Source organism: Cucurbita pepo, chromosome LG01, assembly GCF_002806865.2.
Source record: "Cucurbita pepo subsp. pepo cultivar mu-cu-16 chromosome LG01, ASM280686v2, whole genome shotgun sequence".
In the NCBI taxonomy this organism is placed as follows: domain Eukaryota; kingdom Viridiplantae; phylum Streptophyta; class Magnoliopsida; order Cucurbitales; family Cucurbitaceae; genus Cucurbita; species Cucurbita pepo.
In genome coordinates, this window is record NC_036638.1 from 7041909 (window position 1) to 7055496 (window position 13588).

The 13588-nt window shown below is 34.8% G+C and overlaps 2 protein-coding genes and 5 non-coding genes across 7 annotated transcripts; all 7 read right to left on the minus strand.

Moving 5' to 3' along the window:
* Window positions 1–688: 688 nt before the first annotated feature.
* On the minus strand, window positions 689–4171 carry LOC111807077 (cysteine proteinase inhibitor 12-like). The gene is made up of 4 exons (XM_023692654.1): window positions 3778–4171; window positions 3067–3286; window positions 2212–2357; window positions 689–1030 (listed from the first exon to the last, which is right to left on the minus strand). Exons 1-4 carry the CDS (start codon window positions 4006–4008, stop codon window positions 893–895), a joined length of 735 nt encoding a protein of 244 aa, XP_023548422.1. The 5' UTR covers window positions 4009–4171; the 3' UTR covers window positions 689–892.
* A 993-nt stretch (window positions 4172–5164) lies between these two features.
* Window positions 5165–10709, minus strand: LOC111778984 (cytochrome P450 714C3-like). Its single transcript, XM_023659007.1, has 7 exons — window positions 10341–10709; window positions 9420–9619; window positions 8259–8906; window positions 7997–8147; window positions 6887–7063; window positions 6104–6267; window positions 5165–5498 (listed from the first exon to the last, which is right to left on the minus strand). The coding sequence occupies exons 1-7, from the start codon at window positions 10618–10620 to the stop codon at window positions 5391–5393; spliced, it is 1728 nt and encodes a 575-aa protein (XP_023514775.1). The 5' UTR covers window positions 10621–10709; the 3' UTR covers window positions 5165–5390.
* Window positions 10710–11269: 560 nt separating this feature from the next.
* Window positions 11270–11341, minus strand: TRNAK-UUU. The gene has a single exon. It is a non-coding gene; the product is annotated as a tRNA-Lys (tRNA).
* Window positions 11342–11431: 90 nt separating this feature from the next.
* On the minus strand, window positions 11432–11503 carry TRNAK-UUU. The gene has a single exon. It is a non-coding gene; the product is annotated as a tRNA-Lys (tRNA).
* Window positions 11504–11590: 87 nt separating this feature from the next.
* On the minus strand, window positions 11591–11662 carry TRNAK-UUU. The gene has a single exon. It is a non-coding gene; the product is annotated as a tRNA-Lys (tRNA).
* Window positions 11663–11752: 90 nt separating this feature from the next.
* On the minus strand, window positions 11753–11824 carry TRNAK-UUU. The gene has a single exon. It is a non-coding gene; the product is annotated as a tRNA-Lys (tRNA).
* Window positions 11825–11911: 87 nt separating this feature from the next.
* On the minus strand, window positions 11912–11983 carry TRNAK-UUU. Its single transcript has one exon. It is a non-coding gene; the product is annotated as a tRNA-Lys (tRNA).
* Between the last annotated feature and the right edge of the window lie 1605 nt (window positions 11984–13588).

Sequence of the window (13588 nt, forward strand, 5' to 3'; positions counted from 1 at the left end):
TTTGTTCTCCTCCCCAAGTGGGATATCAAAATCCACCCCAGCATCCTCGATGTCACTCTTTCCTTCCTCCCATCGATGTGGGATCGTCCCTAAATCCACCCCCTTTGGGGCCAGCATCCTTACTGGCACACCGTCTTGTGTCTACCCTTTTTGTGTGCTACCCCTTTTGTGTGCCTACCCCCATTGGAGAACAGCGAGAAGGTTGGCACATTGTCCGGTGTCTGGCTCTGATACCATTTGTAACGATCCAGATATACCATTTGTAACGGCCCAGATCCACCGCTAACAGATATTATCCTCTTTGAGCTTTCTCTTCCAGGCTCTCTCTCAAGGCTTTAAAACGTGTCTATTAGAGAAAAGGTTTCCACTCCACGTGTCTATTAGAGAAAAGGTTTCCACTCCCCCCAGGGTGATTTGTTCTCACACTACATATACAATGGAAATTATTCATAAAAATTTTATATAAGCACAAAACACTATATATACAATGGAAATTATTCATAAAAATTTTATATAAGCACAAATTTTAATTTTGTTCAAATCATTAATTTAGACTGAGTTAGACTTTATAAATTATAAATACATCGATTATCCAATTAGATTATTATTCCACCTAAACAAAAAAATACCATTAAATCATTAAACCAAGCACAAAATAGCAAAAGCGAAACCAGAAAAGAAAATCAAAGATCCAATACCTAATAAACAGGTGATTCCATATTTTATTCATGAGATTATATGCGGAGGAGATACAAGTCTCAAAGGTTCAAAAGGCAAGGTTAAAGTTTGCATAGGATACAGCTTTAAAGGAAGCAAATGCAAATATTCTATCATTACATAAACTCACTCCGTATCGTATTTTATTTTATTTTATTGCGCATTCGAAACTCGCTTAGGACTGATCTGGCACCATCTGATTGAGAAGGAAGTTACCTTCACTGTTCTTGTGGACCTCCACCTTGAACTTTTCTTCTTTACTCCCTCTCTTAAGCTTTAGAAGCAAATCAAACTTTGCAGCATCTTCAATCACCTGTTTTTATAGCATTTTGAGGCTTCATGGTGTGGAATTTTCCAAAGAATACCTCAAATCTTTATTAACTTTGGAATAACAGAGTAAACACCTTTGTATACTAAGCAGCTAACACAATTAAGGGTAACTAATGTAAGCTAAAACGATTACATAAAAAAAATAAAATTAAATAGAATAGATTACCTAGACTGCATCCCTCCATTAGCATTATATATACACATACAATAATAAATTAAACAGAACTCGACCAGATTTGTAATAGAAAATTTTCATAAACTACACATATGGGGTATTGAATGAACATCTCGGATCTAAATCTGCTATTTTCCAATACTTTGATCAACTTACCTTTCTCTCGGGGGGGAATGTCATTAGTATTTAGTTTGAAATAAGTGGTAGATTAAAAGTTGAGGTAATCAAAATGAACTTATTGTAAAAGCTTTAAAACAAAGGGGTGAAAATGCAGTGAATTGTTAAAAAGTGAATCCTACAAAAATTCAGACTCAGATACCTTCAGGGACAGATAAATCAGGTGAATGTAACTTTATCGTCAATCATAAACGTCTAAAATATAAAATAAAGAATGGAAGTGTTTGGAAGGATGCTTATCTAAGGAAACTAACTTGTGAAATGCTATAAACGAGGTGAACACATTTGGACCGAAAACCGACTTGATTGGCCGAAATTGAATCCAGTTGGTCCATTTTATGCTATCGTTGGTCAACCTTAGTTTTCTATTTTGGCAAAATTGATGATCGGTCTGTCGATCCACTAAGACTATTGAAAACCAGCCAACTGAAAACTGCCCGCCATGTTAGCTCTCTTCCCTCTCCATTTTAACCTTGTCGTCATCGCTACCCTCTCCCCTTCCCATGTGCCCTCTCCAAAAACGTATTTTCCAACTAAAATAAGAAAAAGTATCATAAACCAATTGGTGCTGGCTTATCGACAAACCCCCTACAACAAATAGAGTTTTCTCTGGTCACTTTGGGGCATGAGGAATGGAAGAATTTGCTCCTTTTATTTCATTTTATCAATGAAATTTGTTTTTCTTAAAAAATGACAAAAGCTTCAGTTATGCAAGAAGAAAAAACATTCTTGACACAATAGACCAACTCCACAGTCGTGAAAACTTCAGCATTGAAACAAAATATAATGCAAAAGAACCATAATGCACTTACCTCTGCCTTTGCATGTACGATCTCCAGCAGTTCATAGGGGAGTAGAGAATTAGACCTCTGCTGAATGGTCCGAAGAGCATGCTGTGCGGCATCCTGAACGTGGGGATCATGTGGTGGCACTTCTCGCCATCCCTGAGGATGATCACCTAATTTCTAACCATGGTCAATAATATAGATAAATAACAATGATTATCTGAAAAAACAGTTACAAGGATTTCCAACAAGTTACAGCTTTGATGGTCTATAAGAATATAAACATCCATACAAGAATGTTAATAAGCTCATGTAAAAACACTAATCGCAGTGGACGGCTTATGCTCTGTAAGATAGATACTACAATTAGCTAAATAGTGATTGATGCAAGTAGGTTCACACGAACTACAAGAATACCAATCCTTAATAAATCAGAAAAGATTGAAAACCGTAATTTCAGATGGTATCAGCCTGCAAGTTGAAGTCATGAAGGACAACCAAAAGAACCTCCTATAGTTTATTATTAGAAGAGCAAGGTGCAAGGGCTGGCTGCGACCCTGATTTCCTTGGGACTCTTTGACTCTTGACACTGGAGGCGCAAGAAAAACCACTAGTGAAAAAGATCCAGAAGATGCTGATCCAATAGGCACCTACTAAAATCAGGGGAATAGCAGAACTCGTGCTCATGGAAGGTAAGATGCCGAAATGGCAAGAACGAGGAGGAGGATAAAAAAAATCGAAAGCCTTTCTAAGCCCAGGCATACAAGGACAATAGTGAGTCCACAAATTCCGCACAATGCATTCGACATTGGTTGTATATTCAAAGCTATAATTTAAATTGTAAATGATACGACACTGCATAAGTTAAAGAATGTCAGCCACCTTTCTTTGCACCAAGATCAGAAGGAGAAAACGAGGGGGCATCGCCTGCATGCTTGAACTCCTGCAATTCTTTAAAATTCATCCACGACTTCACCCAGATCTTAGCTTCATACAGCTTCTTTTTACCAGCATCAGCAACCTCAACAGTAAGATGGTGCAGTGTACCAGCTACTACCTGCTCTTTCGCCTTCACCACTCTCACAAACTCAAGAAGCGAATTCTGCAAAGGAATGGGAAGATAAATACATCGTAGACATGTATAACACAAGTTCAAGTATGTGTGTGTTACTACAGTTGAATGAAAAGAGATAGGAACAAGATGAACTTTTAATAATACTATGCTTGTGGGTATCAAATTTAGAAATTTCAAACGCCTTAGAATTTATTATAGATATATGTCAAAGGAAAGCTTCCTCCTTAGTCATCGGGAAGACGATGAGAATCATACAGTTTTAGTTCCACACATTTGGATACTAATCATCGACTCCGACAGAAACCGATCGCACCAAAAAGCAGAACAAGTGAATACAAAATCCACAATCGCGAACTAACCTGATACACATATATCCATAGAAAAACACAAGTAGAACAAGATCGGGAACTAACAGCACACACGCCATCAACAAGAATCAACGAAACGCGACAAAATAAAGAAACATCCGAGTACAAAACAAACTCGTTTAAACAGAGAGAATGAGAGAAGCGGTTTACCTCTTTCTTGTTATGTTCATCAACGGCAAAACGAGCGAGTTCATCGACATCGGCGGAGTTGGAAGCTCCCTGAGAATCGTGCACGCCTCCAAGTGTGGACGCCATCAGCAGTGGATTGTCTTGTTGAGCGCAAAAGTGAGCTGATGCGTTTCCTGCAAGAACGATCCAAGAGAGCAACAACAACAGCAAAAGCGTCGATGAAGAAAACCAAATCGAAGAATCGTTTTTCATCGCAGAGAAGTGGTTCAACTATTCCTCATTTATCGGTCGATTGTGTGAAATCCTTCGCTGTAAGATATTGAACGGGACTCTCTCTTGGCGCCACGAGGGTGAGAACGTGAATTCGTGCCAATCGAGAAACTGCTCCACGAAGCGTTTACTTGTTGGGAAACGAATCAATTTCTTTTAGTTGCTTTATTACAGTATATTAATTGTTTTTTTTTTTTTTTTTTAAAAAATAATTCCATGTGGTACAAATTTTATAATAATGAAAAAAAGAATTAGGACTTAATTTTATTTATTTATACCTACAAATAAATGATTTAAGCAAAGTATTTCATATTTTGAATATTTTCCACCAAAATTTGGTAAATAATCCAAACCTTTTATATCCTTTGAACACTAACACTAGTAAATAATAGAAGAACTATTGAATATAGGGACGGCTATTTAAACATTTGATATAAGAACTCGCATTTAATTTTTTCTTTAAATCATTTAACCCGTCTTTCCACTATTTATATGGCCTTCGATGTCTAGAACCCTCCAAATAGAGATATTTATTTAATTGACAAGATCAGAGTTGATCCATATGTTGTACCTCAAATGAGAAAAAAAAATGAAGGAAATAATTAGTTAAATGAGGATGAGAATGGGAGTTAAATTCCCTACCTCGTTCCTCACTCAAATCCTACCCTAATCCTCACTCGGTCACACTGGTGTATGTATATCTATATATTATATAGTGAAAAAATTGCACAAAAATAAATGAAAATTTATATAAATAATGGAAAATGAAATAAGAAGTGAGAATGGGGCAAGAATGGAGAAGACTTTCCCGTTCCCACCGTGTAGACATCTCTACCTATCTCTACCTCCAAGGGTCAAAAGGATAACACAGTCCAATTGCAAGTCAAAATAATAACATAATAAAATGCAACACCTAAAGATACTCCATCTTTAATCATACAATCAAAGAGAAAAAATGCTATGCAGTCATGGGAGATTATATATGCAACAAGCATGGTACATTGAGTCCAGCATTGTTCAGTACACATTGTAATACACAATAATACCCTTTAACTAAAAAATAAAAAAAGTTCAAAATCGATATTTTTTTATGAAATGAAAATCATTAATATTTTGTTTCAAAAATACTTTCGAAAANAGAACTCGAGCGCTTAAAAAACACGTGATAAAACAGTGAAAAGGCAGTGCTCGAGCTCCTATAAGCATAGGGAGGGAAAAAGCATGTGTCCCAGCCTCCCATAACGAGTCGGGGGAGAAAGAACACAGAACTCCCCGTAAGAACTATTCACAGAAAATATTAGTAAACTGACCTGAAATACATATATTATATCCTATGTGGGTGTGAGCTTTTAGCTACTTGTTCTTTAGCTGTTCCTCCTTGCGAAGACTATCTTCGAATTCGGAAGCATTTGCGATGCAGAGGTATTTGATGACAGCTTCGAGTCATTCTTGGATTCTGACTGAAGTTTAATCTACAATTTGTGATGAAAAGGGCAATAATCAATGAAACCATTCAATGACTCCTAAAAATGGCTCAAGATTCAGGGCGTCACCAACTACTTCGGAAGCCACAGTTCCAAAAACACAGCTGAAGTTTTTAGACTAAGGTGAATCCAATCGTTTAATATATTCTAAAATGTACTGGAAGAGAGCACAACTTGGTGAATTTCCCAAAACAAAAGATGAGGACAAGGAGAATGACATGAAAGTAGAACTCAATCAATTTACTCTATCTTCATTGTTAACAATAACATGTTAGTTTTTTTTTTTTTTTTTTTTTTTTTTTTTTTTTTTTTTTTTTTTTTNTCTGCGAGTGTCCGAGCCAACTTGCACGCATCTTTATTAACACAACTACCTGAACCTTCTACATTTGGTTGTCAAAGTAACATATAGGATATTAAATTCTACGATGAATTCATCTGAGCCTTTTATTATTTACATGGTCTTTTTAACCGCCTAACTCAATCAATCTATTTTTTATTCACTGTTGAGAAGCAAGAATTTTTGTGTTGTAGGATATTTGTTTTATAACAGTTTAATATATATAAAAATATATAAGAAAAAAAAAACTACCAACCTCGTAGTTGGCGAGCAAAGAGGCAAATAGTGTTGCTACTCCCTGTATGATAAATTTCCGACCAACACAGGAACGTGCACCAAAGCCAAAGGGAAGAAAGGCAACATTGCCGGTTGGATCGTTCAAAACAAAGGAGCTCTCTCCTTCGTCCCCAGCATTTTCTCCTGCATCACGACACATTAAGACGCAATCTAGACCATTTTATTGCAATAAATTGTGCTGACACCACAACCTTCATAAAAAATTCAAATTGCATTTTTCTTTTGTATGCTTTTTTCTTAAGTGGTTAAATATAAAGGAAAATAATGCGTCTGGGTGGACAAAATCCCAATCCAAATAGAACTTATAGACCAAAATTAAAAGAAATGGAACTCTAGAAATGCATTCCCCAAAAAAAAAGGGGCAATAAACAAAAAAGACGAACATCAAAGACTTTGTATTACATCCTCTACTCTGATAGAGTCCCAAAAAATGAAGTCTTGTTCACAGTCACTCATGAGTCATATTACTCAAAAAATCAAAACATAGCCAACTCCCCACTAAACTGATTAGCCCACCCTGTCGTGCAATAAGTCAAACTCAATGTTGAATGTTTAGATGCGAGTATATCAGTGACGGAATTGGAACAATAACCAATAAAATTTCATAGACCTCTTTCAAATGAAAAGACAAAAGAGTTCCACATTTTGAAGAGTTCCAAAGGAAGGAGCTAAGCAAAAGTGGACTGAGTTGTAAGGTAGTAGATTATGCAAGCATGAAGTCCTTAAGCGTGTAGTAACTTACCTGCAAGTGATGTTCGCTGACTCATATCCGCGCCATTACAAGCCACTGATAAAAAACGGTAAGGATTGAACTTATCCGCATCACTTCCCCAACTTGAATTATCCATTTGTACCAATTTTAAGGGTACAACAACTAAAGTTCCGGTCGGTATGGTTATACCAGTCTTTAGGACCAAATCTGGGTGCAGCAGAAAAGGAAAGAGCTGACTAAACAAGCAGTGAAAAGCAATGAAGGTCAAGAGTAGTCTACAATACTGGCAGATGTATGACCATAAAGCCGAAAATCATTCACAAGTAGTTTACTTGGATGAAAATCAAGATGTGACGAGGAGAAGTAGATTTAAAATGCAACCATATGTATGCATTAGGTTAAGACAATTTAAATGCAACTCGGCTAATCTAACAAAAAAAGCTATTGAATCTGTAACATGACACTGAAAATGGGTTGGATACCATTTCAGTCCTAATTTGAAACTTGTTTTATTTCCATCCATGTAACTTCAAGTTCCAACGGTCCAAAATTAGTCTCACATTCAATAAATATTAAAGTTAGCCCCTATAATTAGTTTATGGTTAACTTTTCTTAAAAAGAAATTAGTCACTATTAGTCTTCCATCTATAAACTAGGGAAAGATATTCACATTGTATGCTTTCTTAAATAAAAAAAATATTCTTATTATTATTTATCTGAACTCAATAAAAATTAACTTCATAAAAAACAAAACTTAAGATTTATTGTACCTACGGAGACTAATTTTTGACATTTAAAAACATGCCGACTAAAATAGAATGAGTTCCAAATTACAAGGACGAAAATGGTATTTTAACCAGTAAAATAAAATAAAACACGTAATGAGAATACTATAAGTAGATGGTAGCTGTACTTGAACTCACAACCCATACGTATACATTAGGTCTATACCCACCATCCCTATATTAGCCAAAAATAACAAATTTTAAAAACTAAAAGACATGAGTCCGCTATTATCAATTCCTTGGCACCTCATCTTAATGTCCAATAAAAAGACCGAAAAGGACCAATGCACTACTACTTTCCATAAAGCAGCTATAGATTCTCAATACACACCAAGCTATAAAAGAAGTGAGATACCTTGTTTAAGTGAACATCTTTGTAACAGAGGCCCTGCTGGCAGAAGACGAGCAGATTCATATATAGTTGCCAACAGAAGCGGCATGTTATCAACATTTTTCTGGTGATCTTTCACCGAGCCCTGTTGTACTATATTTAGTTCTGAGTTGATCTGTATGAAGATGAATTATTCCAACTCTTTAGAATACCAACTATTTAGTCCATTAATGTGAAAAATGACTCATAAATCAATTGATAGAACAATTTAACAAAAAAAAATTACCTTTTCTTGTATTTCAGGATTTGTGGCAAGCCTTCCCAAAATGGAAGCAATCAAATTTGCGGTAGTTAGACATCCATGAAACATCACACCCATAATATTTCCAATTGGTTCTTCATTAGGATTAACCTGATCATGAAGACCATAAAAGAAACAGCTATTACGCATCTCGGTAGCAGGACAGCGTGGTATGACAAATTCAGCCTCCACACCAGTACTTTTGATTTCATTTTGAAGGTTTTGATTCTGGGAGTGAGAGGAGAGCTTGCAATGTTTTCTACATTGCTGAACAATATCTTGTGTTAAGCATTTCAATTTCATGCACAAGCGCTGGTACCGCCAGAATCCTTGTTTCCAGAAAGGAGCAACTCTGTAGGAGGCCCAAAAGCTGGCATCTTTTGCAACCATCATCAGAAGTTCCTCATAGATGGTTGCCTTGGACCAACCCAAAAAAGCATCCCCAAAAAGTGTGCACCCTAACAATGTAAAAGCCAAATGTTGAGAAACCTTATTACAATCTACACCTTCTTCAATCATAATATCTTGCACTCTCCCTACAGAATAATCTACAGCCTTTGCAGGAAAAACATTAGCTCTCTGGAATAATATTTCATCTAACTTTTCTGCTAGCCACCGTCTTTTGTTTTGCACCTGTACTTGAGACGAAAAGTAAGATAATCAGCACTAATTCAAGAGTCCTAACACAATTATGTCATTTATATCAACGTGAAATAATTACATGATAAGGAAAACAAGAAGAAATTGGATTCAATCTAATATGTTCTGGCCTCCACCCTAAACAGATGATTACATGGCTGCCTAGAGCAGCTCCTCCAGACATGACACGTAACTAGGTCCCATAACATACAGAAATCAAAACTCAAAAAGCACATTCTTACAGCCTACAGGACTCCGGTTAATGAGATCGCAATTCATACTTCAAACGTTAAGAAAAAAAATCAAATGAAGAAGAAAATTGTTACTCTCCTAAAACAAGTGACTCAATCTTTACTAATGTACTAATATTTCCTATTGATCAAATGATTGAATGAGAGACACCATCTATTTCTGCTCCCACAAAAATCAATCAGTTATATACCATAACATTTGTGGCCTTACAAGAAATTTGAATAAAACACAAGAGGGGAAGTACAAGACTTGTACCTTCTCGAAAGAGGAAGTAAAGAGACTTGAACGCCCAAATGCCAATCTGAATGCCCTTCCTGTCAAAAGCAATTTATCCTCGGCCTTCACCAGAATTTCTTTGAGAAGAGCTGGCTCTTTTACAGACACCAAAAGCTGCATGGGACCCAACCATAGCTTGACGACTGGTCCATATTTTTTATGAGAGTCATATAATACATCTACAGGACAAAAGAGTAAAGCAATTTCAGAGGAAATATGAGTAAATACCAGATGCCATACCATTTTAGAAGATCAGATTTATGAGGGGCCAAGTAAATAAGCAAAATTTACTGATATAAGCAATTAGAAGCAGGATATGATCCTCGCTCCTCATAATTAGAACTGATATTCATTCCTTGATCGTGATTGCACTTGGCAAACTCGGACCTTATTGGAAGTTATTTCGGATATTTGATTAGAACAATATCACACTCCAAGGACAACCTGTCGTCGTTGACCCTAGCCCTTGCGCCGTTCAGAAGCAAATAGAAGGTATTTTTTGGATTAACTCGATGCGAACGAGCCACTGAGGATTTTTGTTATTACTTTCCTTTTACCATCTCTTCCCATTCAGACGTGCTATTTTTTGTTGTCCCACGGGAGCATTTAAAATTTTCATCTCATCAACTGAATTTTATTTCTTAACAATAAACAGTGCAGGAACAGTCCAGTTGCTCCAAATTTGAATACACGAGTCGTTGATTCCAATCGGCATCCAATAACAGCTAAAATGGAAATTAGATTCAATTTTATCGAATCCTAAAAAAAATTTGCAGCAGCCTAAGCAAATCAAGAAAAACATAACTCCTCTTCCATCCATTCTCCTTCCACGATAAAAACCACATGCTTCAGAATCAAACAAGCCAGAAACGCATAGATCACATTCAATTTACAACTCACCCGTGAGATTCCGGCGCGAAATGACCTTGGAGTGACCGCAGAAAGACGGACTAGGAGGTCCGGGAAGTTGCTTCGCCTTCGACCACAATCTGAAGAGCTCAACAACCTTGCCGATCAGAACCACAGTGATGGCGATGAGAGAAAACCAGAGGAACGCATTGACTTCGCGAGTGACGAAATCCCCAAGAATCCGGGACTTCTCTTCGGAGATACAGTTCTGGGAAGATTCCGATCGGAGAAGAATTTCGAGATGAGTAGTGCCGTCGCATTTCGAGCTCATTTTCTCATCGGTGGAAAGGAAAGCGAACTAAATTGTAAGAACTTCAGCGCTTTTTTTTTCTTTCACTTTCTAAGCCGCCAACCCGCCGCCGCGATTATGGCGATAGTTTTGCCGACTTTACGAGAAGTGAATCTTCTGCGGCCAGGTGTATGTTAAGTGTTTAGTAATTGGTTTATATTGCACCACGTGGATGGAATATTGGAAGTTTTATTCATTTTTTATTTTTTAGGATAATTTTTTTATTAAATTATAGTCGAATCTACATGTTTAACTTATCGTATAATTTTTGTTATATATTTTTTTTATTTACACGTACCTGCTGTTTATTAATATATTTTTGTTGAATTTTCGATCTCAAAATAATTAGTAGATGCATTAACCAACGAACCTATATTAATTATATGACTAATTATTAAACGTGATAGATTGTATATTTCAGCTCAAAGCCATGAAACAAATAGTCGGCAAATCAAAATTAGAATTGGCTCAATTTGTCGAATTAGAAGCCTTTACGTAAAAACGATACTTATTTTCGATAAAATTTTAAATGGGAGATCGAGCAACTAAATATATAAAAAAAACTCTCTATTTACTAGTTAAGCATAATTCCCTAAGGAAACAAGATCATTTAGAGCAGTATAAAATGTTTCGCCGTCTGTGGGGATCGAACCCACGACCACGTGGTTAAAAGCCACGCGCTCTACCACTGAGCTAAGACGGCTAGGTTGTGAAATGAGGAAGTAAACAATTTTCCAAAATTTATAGTAAAAACAAAAGGAAACAAGATTATTTAGAGTAGAAAAAACAATTTCGCCGTCTGTGGGGTTTGAACCCACGACCACGTGGTTAAAAGCCACGCGCTCTACCACTGAGCTAAGACGGCTCGGTTGTGAATTGAGAAAGTAGAAGCTTTTCCAAAATTTATGATAAAAACAAATAACAAGATCATTTAGAGCAGTATAAAATGTTTCGCCGTCTGTGGGGATCGAACCCACGACCACGTGGTTAAAAGCCACGCGCTCTACCACTGAGCTAAGACGGCTAGGTTGTGAAATGAGGAAGTAAACAATTTTCCAAAATTTATAGTAAAAACAAAAGGAAACAAGATTATTTAGAGTAGAAAAAACAATTTCGCCGTCTGTGGGGTTTGAACCCACGACCACGTGGTTAAAAGCCACGCGCTCTACCACTGAGCTAAGACGGCTCGGTTGTGAATTGAGAAAGTAGAAGCTTTTCCAAAATTTATGATAAAAACAAATAACAAGATCATTTAGAGCAGTATAAAATGTTTCGCCGTCTGTGGGGATCGAACCCACGACCACGTGGTTAAAAGCCACGCGCTCTACCACTGAGCTAAGACGGCTTGGTTACGTAATGAGAGACTCGGTTTATTATTTATACTAATTATATTAAATTAGGCTAACTTCGTATGGAAATCTTTACCTTAAGGATAAAAAAACTCATAACGAATTTGGATTAGATTATAAACTTATTTAAGTTTTTTTTTTTGTTAAGTTTAAATAAATGAAAATTTAATACATTAAATTAATTTAGATTTCCTTAAAATTAAATTGGGTTTAATAGAATTTAATTTTAAAATATACATAATTATATAATTTCATAATTTAATTTTAAAAATTTGTAGACATATATTTTATTTTATTTTTATTTAATTTCATAATTAATTTATTTTTTTATTATCTATTCTCTAGCCCCTCATAAAAATTATTTTTAATTATTTGTTAGGTAAGTTTCCAAAATATATTTTGAAATATCATTGAATGTTTAAAACGTTGTTTTATAAACTAATATTTTATTTTTGTTAAAAAAAAAAATTGAATAAATGAACTAAACAATCCGAAACAACCTAAGAAATTGATGGTTGAATTGAAAAAAATTATAACCCATACAATTGAATTGAGTACAAAAAAATATTCCAACCTGACTCGACTCGACTCAACTCACGAACCCCTAATTTCTTATCCACGAACTCGAACAAAGGAGATTTTAGTGGCTACTATCTCTAATATCATTAGACTCGCCCTTAAACTATATGAATTGTTACAATCAATCCTCGAGATTTCAATTTAATTAATCACTCGCTCCAAACTTACAAATTTGTAAAATAAATAAGTGTCGTAATATAGTCTCTTTAAACTATCTAGAATTTCTAGAATCAAACCCATTTAATTATAAAATTGTTTAAATTTAATAATTATTTAATATCTGTCTACTTTAACAAATAAATAATAATAATAATAAGAATGTAAATTGTTCACGAGAACTCGATTGAAACAATTCTTTGTTACATTCAACACAAAACCAAATTCTATAATTTAAGATTTGTTTTGTAAATAAATAAAATTTATTTATTTATTATATATATATATATATATATAAAAGAAAGGACAACATACCTATGTAGATCTAGAAGGTATTATATATTTATTTAGAATTTCAAAAGAAAAAGAATATAGATAATATCTTTGGATGATGTTTTGAAAACAACAGCGTTTTGTAACTTCGTAAGGAATCAAATGATAAGATGATAAATAAAGGTATTATTCATATTCCACGATGAACCTGCTATTACATATAATGTGTATACAAAATATTTTTATGGAAAATGGTTAATTTTCCCTCAACAAATCAATTTAGGAACAAAATAGTTCAATAAACTTATAAATTTAAAACCTAAAATTATAAGAATTTATAAACAATATCCTCGTATCATAATAAAAAACCATTGAAATATTTTTAAAATTAAAAAAAATAAAGATAATATTTCACGATTTTCACGAGTATATTTATCTTTAAAATAAACATTACAATTAATGAAAGAGGTGAAAAAGGTACTAACGTTCATATAGTTGAGATGCTTGGAGGAATCAGATGCAAAAAAAAAAAAAAAAAAAAAAAAAAAAAAAAAAAAAAAAAAAAAAAAAAAAAAAAAAAAAAAAAAAAAAAA

Bases quoted from the DNA above. Each gene is read 5' to 3' on its own strand.
- LOC111778984 (XM_023659007.1), bottom strand. From the start codon at position 10,620: ATGAGCTCGAAATGCGACGGCACTACTCATCTCGAAATTCTTCTCCGA. The intron at 8,907-9,419 runs GTACAAGTCTTG...TCTCAAGTACAG, and splicing joins TTACTTCCTCTTTCGAGAAG to GTGCAAAACAAAAGACGGTG. The intron at 7,064-7,996 runs GTATCTCACTTC...TGCTGCACCCAG, and splicing joins AAGATGTTCACTTAAACAAG to ATTTGGTCCTAAAGACTGGT.
- LOC111807077 (XM_023692654.1), bottom strand. From the start codon at position 4,008: ATGAAAAACGATTCTTCGATTTGGTTTTCTTCATCGACGCTTTTGCTG. The intron at 3,287-3,777 runs GTAAACCGCTTC...ATTCCTTTGCAG, and splicing joins ATGAACATAACAAGAAAGAG to AATTCGCTTCTTGAGTTTGT. The intron at 2,358-3,066 runs GTGGCTGACATT...GTTAGAAATTAG, and splicing joins TGATCTTGGTGCAAAGAAAG to GTGATCATCCTCAGGGATGG.